The sequence below is a fragment of the Erythrolamprus reginae genome, chromosome 2, assembly GCF_031021105.1.
Source record: "Erythrolamprus reginae isolate rEryReg1 chromosome 2, rEryReg1.hap1, whole genome shotgun sequence".
Taxonomy (NCBI): Eukaryota; Metazoa; Chordata; class Lepidosauria; order Squamata; family Dipsadidae; genus Erythrolamprus; species Erythrolamprus reginae.
In genome coordinates, this window is record NC_091951.1 from 194,570,554 (window position 1) to 194,580,824 (window position 10,271).

General features: G+C 42.7%; 1 protein-coding gene across 4 annotated transcripts in view; it reads left to right on the top strand.

Moving 5' to 3' along the window:
• Window positions 1–7,459, top strand: part of NCKAP1L (NCK associated protein 1 like) — a 134,576-nt gene extending 127,117 nt beyond the window's left edge. For all 4 annotated transcript variants that reach the window (XM_070741000.1, XM_070741002.1, XM_070740999.1 and 1 more), the window contains one exon: window positions 6,428–7,459. In XM_070741000.1, coding sequence (XP_070597101.1) covers window positions 6,428–6,553 — 126 coding nt within the window. In that variant the 3' untranslated portion in view covers window positions 6,554–7,459. The remainder of the gene's footprint in view (window positions 1–6,427) is intronic.
• The last annotated feature ends 2,812 nt before the right edge of the window (window positions 7,460–10,271 follow it).

Here is a 10,271-nt window from a genome sequence, read left to right on the forward strand (position 1 = left end):
GTCTCTGAAATAATCCAATGGAATGGCAAAGGCCAATACAATTGGTTCCAGCTATGTCGCATGAGTTATCAGAATGTGGCTGTACCCAGTCACAAACTACTTCCAGGACTCCAGATTTTGTCTCAAGGTTTACTCCTGAAGCCTTTTCCAATGATGGATATAGTCACAAGGCAATGGAGGTTTGCAGTCAGAGTTCCCCTTCTCCTAGTGGTTGACCAGGGCATCTTCTGTGTCTTGCCGTGCTCTTAGTGTACCACATTGCTTGCAGAGACCACCTTCATGTCCATTGACCTATTCTAGTAGGTTTCATCAGCTCAGTCCGCTGGAATCTTTTCCCCCATCTTTGGGATAGACAAGTCCCTATCTCGCCAAAGGTCAATGACCCATCGGCTACTCTCAACCTGGTTTGGCCAGCGTGTCGAAGTTATTGCTCGGGTTGTGGCTGCGTAGGCTACAGCTGCTAGGAGCCACAAGTGAGAGCTGAGTGACAGGTGGGGATCAACGGTGAACGAACTGCCCTAAAAGCTGCCCTAAAGGAACTGCTGTAATACAACATGACTCTACCCCAGAGATGCTACCCCTCCCTGAGCACCCCGTACATTATTATTATTATTATTATTATTATTATTATTATTATTATTATTAATTAGATTTGTATGCCGCCCCTCTCCGAAGACTCGGGGCAGCTCACAACAGCAATAGAAACAATATAACAGTGAAACAAATCTAATATTAAAATAAAACATATCTAAATCCCCAGCAATTTAAAACCATACAACACATACATACCAAAAATAAAATATAAAAGTCTGGGGGAGGATGTCTCAGTTCCCCCATTCCTGTCAATAAAGGTGGGTCTTGAGTAATTTGCGAAAGACAAGGGGGGGGCGTTCTAATCTCTGGGGGGAGTTGATTCCAGAGGGCCGGGGCCGCCACAGAGAAGGCTCTTCCCCTGGGGCCCGCCAAACGACATTGTTTGGTCGACGGGACCCAGAGAAGGCCAACTCTGTGGGACCTTATCGGCCGCTGGGATTTGTGCGGTAGAAGGCATCCCATTTGTCTGTATACATGCGATAATTAGACTGTGCATAAACAGATACTTAAGGATGCAACCTTTCAACTTCCTTTAGTAATCCCTGACGGAAGATACAAGAACTTCCTGATCAATGAAAGACTCTGCTCATGTGGGAATGTTATATTAGAAAAGCTAGCCCATATTCTAATCTCTCCTTATAGGGAAATTTGCTGAATCTAGATAACAACCTCCTCATACAAAACATCCCATTTGTACTCAACATATCATATGTACATTATCTATTTGCAGATAAACATTTTAATATGGCAAGGGAAGTAGCCTAATTTTGTTTGGCAGCCTGCCAGATACAGCTGCTATAAGGAGGAACATAAATCAAAACAGATAAGAATTGCTGCTTTATGTATTGTTTTCATGGACGTTTAAATAATTGACATTGGCCTGTAACAGTAATAAAGAGACAGATTGTCAGGCTGATAAATCTAGTTATACCTTAAATATTTTAATAATTTAATAGTGTATTAATATAGCATTTTGGCATTTCAGTAATTTGGTATATTAGGATTGTAGTTTTTCATTTGTTTTGTAATTTAGTCTTAAGCATTTTAGAGTCTTTTTTTTTCTTTTCCCTTTCTCTAGTATTTTAGATTGTGTATGAATATAATATTTGAGGTTGTTCTGTGTTAATCTGCCTCAAGTTTAATAGTCTTCGACTTATGACTTTAACTGAGCCTACAGTCTTAAATCAAAATGGTTATAAACGGTAATGGGTTCTAAATTCTGTCGCTACCAGTTCATGCAAGACATTTCTGCACATGCGCAGAAGCATCCCTGGCAGATGGGCAGAGCCTCTCATCGATGCTACCAGTTTGTTGAACCAGGCTGAACCGGAAGCAACCCCCTCTGGTTATAAATTGGATCATCGCATGACCGATTCAATTTTATAACTTTTTTTTTGCAGTGATTATTAAGTGAATGTCGTGGTTGTTCAGCAAATTTATTTTCCCCCCATCCAGAAATTGGAAAAAAACATCATAAATCATCGATAACGTGACTGTGGGACTCTCTAAATAATAATAATTATAATAATAATAATAATAATAATAATAATAATAATAATAATAATAATAATAATTTTTATTATTATTATTATTATTATTATTATTATTATTATTATTATTATTATTATTATTATTATTATTATATTAGATTTGTTCACTGTTATATTGTTTTTACTATTGTTGTGAGCCGCCCCGAGTCTTCGGAGAGGGGCGACATACAAATCTAATAAGTTATAATTATTATAATTATAATTATAATTTATTAGATTTGTATGTTGCCCCTCTCCGAAAACTCGGGGCGACTCACAACAATAATAAAAACAATATAACAGTGAACAAATCTAATATTAAAAGAAAAAGATATATAAAACCCCAGCAATTAAAACCATACAACACATACCGTATTTTTCGCTCTATAAGACACACCTGCTGATAAGACGCACCTAGTTTTTAGAGGAGGAAAATAGAAAAAAAATATTTTGAGCCAAAAAGTAGGCTAAAATATTTATTACAATAACACTGCCCTAGGGGAATTGGGAAAATATACAAACAAGCCCCCCTCTCTCTTTCTTTCTTTCTATCTCTCCCTCTTTCTCTCTACCTTTCTTTCTCTTTCTCTCTCTCCCTTTCTCTGTCCCTCTCTTTCTTTCTCTCTGTCCCTCTCTTTCTTTCTCTCTGTCCCTCTTTCTTTCTCTCTGTCCCTCTCTTTCTTTCTCTCTGTCCCTTTCTTTCTTTCTCTCTGTCCCTCTCTTTCTTTCTCTCTGTCCCTCTTTCTTTCTCTCTGTCCCTCTTTCTTTCTCTCTGTCCCTCTCTTTCTTTCTCTCTGTCCCTCTCTTTCTTTCTCTCTGTCCCTTTCTTTCTCTCTGTCCCTCTTTCTTTCTCTCTCTTATCTCTCCTTCTCTCACTCACTCTCTTTGTATCTCTCTCTTTCTCTCTCTCCTTCTCTATCTCTCCCTCTTTCTCCCCCTTTCTATCTCTCCTCTCCCTTTCTCTGACCCTCTCTTTCTTTCTCTCTGTTCTTCTCTTTCTTTCTCTCTGTCCCTCTTTCTTTCTCTCTGTCCCTCTCTTTCTTTCTCTCTGTCCCTCTCTTTCTTTCTCTCTGTCCCTCTTTCTTTCTCTCTGTCCCTCTCTTTCTTTCTCTCTGTCCCTCTCTTTCTTTCTCTCTGTCCCTCTCTTTCTTTCTCTCTGTCCCTCTTTCTTTCTCTCTGTCCCTCTCTTTCTTTCTCTCTGTCCCTCTCTTTCTTTCTCTCTGTCCCTCTTTCTCTCTCTTATCTCTCCTTCTCTCACTCACTCTCTTTGTATCTCTCTCTTTCTCTCTCTCCTTCTCTATCTCTCCCTCTTTCTCTCTCCCCCTTTCTATCTCTCCTCTTCCTTTCTCTCTCTCTCTTTCTCCCTTATTTTTTCTGTTTTTCTGCTGTGGGCGGTTTAGGGCCCCTCAAACCCTGACGACCTCGCCCCCGAATCCTGGCCGGGACAAGGCAGCTTCCTCTGACAGGCGCCGCGCGGGGCCGAGGGGGCTCAGCAGGAGGCGCAGCGGCGGGCGGAGAGAGGGAAGGGGGGGCAGCGGCGTCCCTCCTGGCCTTGGCGACCCTCCCCACCTCCTGCAAACGCGGCGGGCAGCGGGGGAAGAGCGAAGAGCCGGCTCCGGCGGGCGCGGGGCTTGGCTGGCTGGCGGGGGGAGCACCGCTGGTGGTGCGAAGGGAGACCCTCTTCCGGGAGGGAGGGGGCCAGGCAGCAGCTAGCCAGCCGAGTTCGCAGCCAAACTTTGCACAGGCGGCGGCCGGCTGCGAGCGACTGGCTGGGTTTTTGGTCTTCGAGACCTCCCCGCCTCCTGAAGCGATTTCCGTAGCCTTCCCAAAGGCTCGGAACCGCCAACGCTCCTCCGGTGCCGCTCCGCCTCCTAAACCTGCGGGGTGGAGGCGTCCCCCGGCCCAGCACTTCCAGAGGCCGAAAGGCGCGGCTCTCTTCGGGGTTGGAAAGAGGAGAGGCGGCGACAGAGGCGGCGGTCTCCAGATGAGTATATCGCCACCCCCCCCTCTGCTCCAGCGCCTCCCCCCCCCCTCCCTGCCTGCATCTTCACTCCATAAGACGTGGCTGATTTTTCATCCTACTTTGGGAGGAAAAAAACTGCGTCTTATGGAGCGAAAAATACGGTACATACCAAACATAAAATATAAAAGCCTGGGGGAGGTGTCTCAGTTCCCCCATGCCTGGCGATATAGGTGGTCTTGAGTAATTTGCGAAAGACAAGGAGGGTGGGGGCCGTTCTAATCTCCGGGGGGAGTTGATTCCAGAGGGCCGGGGCTGCCACAGAGAAGGCTCTTCCCCTGAGGCCCGCCAAACGACATTGCTTGGTCGACAGGACCTGGAGAAGGCCAACTCTGTGGGACCTTATTGGCCTCTGGGATTCGTGCGGTAGAAGGCGGTTCCGGAGGTATTCTGGTCCAATGCCATGTAGGGCTTTAAAGGTCATTACCAACACTTTGAATTGTGACCGGAAACTGATCGGCAGCCAGTGCAGGCCGCGGAGTGTTGTAGAAACATGGGCGAATCTGGGAAGCCCCACGATAGCTCTCGGGGGCACATTCTGCACGATCTGAAGTTTCCGAACACTTTTCAAAGGTAGCCCCATGTAGAGAGTGTTGCAGTAATCAAACCTCGAGGTGATGAGGGCATGAGCGACTGTGAGCAGTGACTCCCTGTCCAAGTAGGGCCGCAACTGGTGCACCAGTTGGCCATAAATTCAGGGTGGTTGCTAAATGCCAAAAATGTGATCATGGGACCAAAGCCCCCCCCCCCCCCCATTTGTTAGAATTTCACAATTGGTCATTGGAACCTTTGGAGGGAGGGGGGGTTCTCATAAGTTTGAAAGGTTGCTGATCGACCAGTTGTAAATCAACAGACAATCTGTAACGAAAACTCTTGCACCACAAACTGCTGCCCCATTTTTAAAAAAACATTTACCATTGTCATAAAGTAGCACAAAATCTGCAGCAAATAAGCCAAGCTACATGACTTACAATACGAGGAAATAGTTGTTAGATGTCAGATCTTTTCATTTAGAATGACAGAAAGTGGTCAATACTTAGCAATTTTTTGTCTTTTTGTGTGTGTGGTTATACTAACATCTCCATCTCCAGGATAGGCAGTAGCAAAGAATGAGAATGATAAAGATAGCCATTATCACTCCTCCTTACTATTACTGGGCTGGACATCTTGGGTGGATAGAAAGAGCTACCCTGGTTGGAAAAGGCAACAGAGTGGTCCTTGTAGCAGCTCAGGTGATGCATCTCCATTAGGGTCTCCCTTGGCAGCAGGAGATAGTTATTGATTTTCTCGCTGATGGGAGGAGATGGCTCAGCCAGGTGGGGCCCTGGCTTCCTGGGTGGGATTTGATATTCTTCACTGGCCACATAGCTTTTGCAGCAAAGCAATTTAAATGCAAATATTTCTCCCTGGAGTGTGCGAATGAGTTAGCCCAGCCTGACATTCACTCATTATCCCAATTGGAGAAGAGGTGTAGCTGCTTCATCAGCATCACCTTTGCCAGGGCCCCATTGCTACGGTAACTCCTGCTGATCTTTCATCAGATGTGCTGGATGGTCAGCAGTATTCTACTTTCTGATGTCTCCATGGTGGAGAAAGAATCCTGCAGATTATATTACATCTAGCTAAAATCAACGGACAAAGAGCTTCCCTAGATAATTTCAGAAAAAAGATCAAATTTTTTTTTTAAAAAAAAAACCCAGCCCTTAAAGCTGTTGAATTGTCATAGAAACAAGGAATCGGGCATAAATTTCACAATCCGCCAAGACTGTAGAATTGGCAAATGGTTGCAGTTGTTTGAGATGGATTTTGTATGGTGTCTGTGGTCCCAACTGATTTTGCAGTTCTGAAACAGTATTTTAAGAGTGCCACGCCTTCACCGCTTATAAAGCAAATCCATTTGCCTTCTTTGTGAACCAAACTCTGAATGTGAGCGTGATATATGTATGTTTGGTTTTTATAAATAAGGGTTTTTAGCTATTTTATTATTGGATTGTCATATGCTGTTTTTATCATTGTTGTTAGCCGCCCCGAGTCTACGGAGAGGGGCGGCATACAAATCCAATAAATTATTATTATTATTATTATTATTATTATTATTATTATTATTATTATTATATATGTTTTGTTTACAAAGGATAGCCTGGCTCTTTCCAGAGTCCAGAATAGAATCTGGATATTTTATGAGGCAGGGTGTTTGATTCTAACCTATTGGCCAGGTGGCAGCCTTAGGTAACCCTGTAAATTATTTATCTGACTTATTTCTCATTTTATGTATCTCTTTCAGCTTGTGGAAGAGTCATCCTTCTTGACCATTGACATGCTGGAGACCTGCTTCCCTTATGTGCTGCTGCGAAATGCCTACCGTGAAATCTCCCGAAACTCAATTTTGAGTCGTCTCTCTGCACATTGAAAAGCCTTGCTTTCTGGCCATCCACCTGGATTGCTAGATCATAAATGCAGAATATTTGGCAGGAGTGGATAGGAAGGATAGTGGATGCTTTGGCCAAGCTGTCTCTTTGACCCTTCAACTTATTGTCTAAAGAGAATCAGTCCTAGCTTCTTGAGTGCTTAGCTAACATTTGATGGCCTTTCTTTTGGCCAGTATTGTTACTAGTCTAAATTGTATAACCATTGGATGGTTTTCTGGGTACTTATTGATACAATGTACGACATTTTACCACTTTGTGGCCTTTTAAAACATCTGCTTGGACTGAACAGGCCCAAAATGAACTCCAAAATGTTCATTTCAGTCACCTGTAGAAAAAAATATTTTTCAATCTACCAATTAGATTGCAAGCTCCTTAGGGTTGGCACCAACTTTTGTTTAAAAAAAACATTCTGCAAATAAAGTTATAAATGAATGATTAGAGCAATCACTCCTAGAAAAGAAACAGGCAACAATCTTATATTCCAAGTATGTGTCAGAAAATTTAATAATGAAGAACAATGATTGTTCTTTTTGTTCTTTTTGATTTTGTTTTTCATTTGAAAACAATCATGGGAATTGTCAACAAGGAATAGGGAAGACATTCCTTATATTATCGACCCCTTATATCTTTCCCAGTCCGAATAGCAATTGATGCACTGCTTGAGATGGAAGCTATAGCCCAAAGCATTAAAACTGAACTAATGATAAAGAATAATAAGTTAGGTTTACACTTGCTAAGCCATGGTTTCCTTAAGAAACCATCATAGCTGGATCACACAAAACTAATCTAAAAGCCTTGACAGAAGGATGATCCTTTAGTCCTCTTTGATGATCCTTTAGTCATGCTTGATATCTTTGGATAATAATAAACTTGAATCTATCCTCAAATTTCTTCATCTCTTTCTTCTCCTGGCCTAATAACATCCAAGAAAGCACACAACGTGCCTCACATGATTCTGAGGAGGAAGAAATATTTGTTTTGTATAACCTGAAAATTCATTAGATTGCATGCATGCGCGCACGCACACATACACACATGCCAACCTTTTAGAAATTCTTATCTAAACTGAGAAACAGGTTGACCACAGTTAGAGAAAAGAGAATGGGAGGTTAAGCAACTTCCGGTTTCATGCTAGCTTCCCCACTGACTTGTTGAAAGCTGGCAGGGAGTGTAATAAATCACTCCTCCTCCTCCTTGGCTGGCCTGTGGAACGTCCTGCCACTTGCTGAAAGGAGTGGTGGAGACAGGGAACTATGGATGATGAAGAAAACTGCACCCTCTCTATCCATTCCAGCATGACCCCAAAGGATGCTTCTCTCCGGGGAACAAAAGAACAACCCCCACCTCAGAGGCATCTCTGTTGAACCCTCATCCTTCCGTCCATGCCCACCACCCCTAAGAGAATTCATATTTCAGCCTCTGTTCCAAAGCAGCCAATCACTGTTTACCCATTGGGTCTTGCTGCCAGCCATTTGGACGCAACAATGGCAGCATGAGCGAATTCCATCTTCTTTCTGGTTTCCCAATTGACTTTGCTTGTGGGAAGCTGGTAGACAGCATTAGAAATGACCCTTCAACTAACAACTGGTCTAATTTTAGTAAGAGACTTTGCTGAGTGGAGGGCAACAATGGACAAAAAATGCAGTGGGAATGACTTACTATTTCCTGCTGGCTACCCCATTAACTTGGCTTGTCCAAAGCAGCCAATCCCTGCTTGCCTGTTGGGCCTTGCCACCAGCTGATTGGATCCAGGAAACAATGAGTGGGGATATAGCCTTCCCATCTTCCTTTGTGCCAAAACCTAAAATACGTTTTTAAGAAATGTGATTGGAAGGCATGATGACATTGAAGTGACCACAATTTCCTCAATTTCATTCCCACAGGAGGCCTAGCATTCTTCTGTAAATTAGCCTATTTGAGTTACCTTGGTTCAATAATTGTTGCCCTATACTTTCCAATAAAAGACCCAAGAGTTTTGATAGTATATAGATACATTGTACATAAATAATTCTTGTTAAAAAATATATATGAAGATTTTTAAAATTACAGAAACACAAAAAATATAAAAAATTGAAACAGCAAAAGAAAAAGTGAAGAACAACAAAAACACACAAAAGAGATATCTAAATAAGCAACATCTGATGTTTGCAGCACTTACAAACATACCAATTGCCATCTCTTCCCTCTCATTTTGCAGTTCATGGTTCTCTTCTTCACAGAAATGAAACTTTTCAATCAATAAATCCCATTGGAACCTATTTTTAAACAATTATTTCAGTAACAGGTATATTGTTGTCCTCTATTGCTTAAGCCTTTATTGTGTTCTTCCAGTGAACAGTTCTGGGAATCCCTGGCAGAATCTGCTTCTGAGAAACACAACTTCAGAAAGTCACACATTGAGAGCAGAGAAGCAGGGAGTAAAAGGATGTTTAATTTTTCTGCCTGCGGGGAATTGCCTTTTTCCAAGCTCTTTCTTCCTGCATACGGCAGAAGCTCTCTGTTTATGTTAGCTTTGTTCAAGTGTACTCAAGAACAAAGTTTTATATTAGAAAGGTGAGTCAGAATGAGCCTCAGGCTCCCATGACAATTTTGCATTGATGTCAGGGGAGGAAGGCAGGGAGGGAAATATTCTACCTGTCTTATGTATAATTTTAACCTTTTTTATATGTCCCACTGCATAGTCACCTTCCTTTCTATCCCCACCCTGATTCCCCATCCCCATGGAAATGGGGCATCATTGCTCCTTGGTTTGTAAGTTCCCACAGTGTATAAACCTGCATTTTAGAAGGGCAAGAAAGAGAAGGGCAGACTTTAAGTCAGTGGTGGTGCATCTATGATGGTGACACGCCATGACATTTGGGATGACACATCGGCAAAAAGAATCAGAACTTCAAATACAAACTTGTTCTGTCGGGCTCTCTGGTAGACTCCTCCCGAAAATTCACAGGTACAAATTTCAGACACACACACGTTTGAAAATTCAAAACGATGTTCTTTATAATGAAAAGTCACTTAAACTAAGCCCTCTTTTTGTATAGCAAAGAGCACTCGTCTCCAAACAAACTGGTAATTTGTACAAGTCCCTTATCAGTTCTGTGATACTTAGCTTGCAGCTGTGAGGCAATTCACAGTCCTTTTTTCACAAAGTGAAACACACTTTGCTCTGGTTTATTTTCAAAGCGGGGAAAAAAATCAGCACACAAAAGGTCAAAGTCAGCAAAGCAGGCAGGAAACACCACAATCAGATAATTCTCCACAATGGCCAAACCCACAGGCTGCTATTTATAGCAGCCTCACTAATTACCACAGCCCCACCCAACCACAGGTGGCCTCATTTTCTTTGATAATAATCTCTCAGTTGTTGTTGCCTATGCATCGCTCTCCGCATGGGTGGCTGTATCATTAACTCTTGTTCTGAATCCAAGGAGGAACTAGATAATTGCTCTCCTTCTGAGCTGTCTGCCACACTCTCCTCCCTGTCACTCATGTCTTCTTGATCAGAGGAGCCTTCATCAGCAGATTCCACCGGGGGCAAAACAGGCCTGCAGCATGTGGATGTGTCCCCCACATCCACAATCCTTGGGGCAGGAGCTGGGCCAGAGCTAACCACAACACAAACTTAATAAACAAATTATCACAGATAATCTCCACTCAGTCAAGGACCTCGGAGTACTAATAACTAAAGATCTAAGTGTCAAA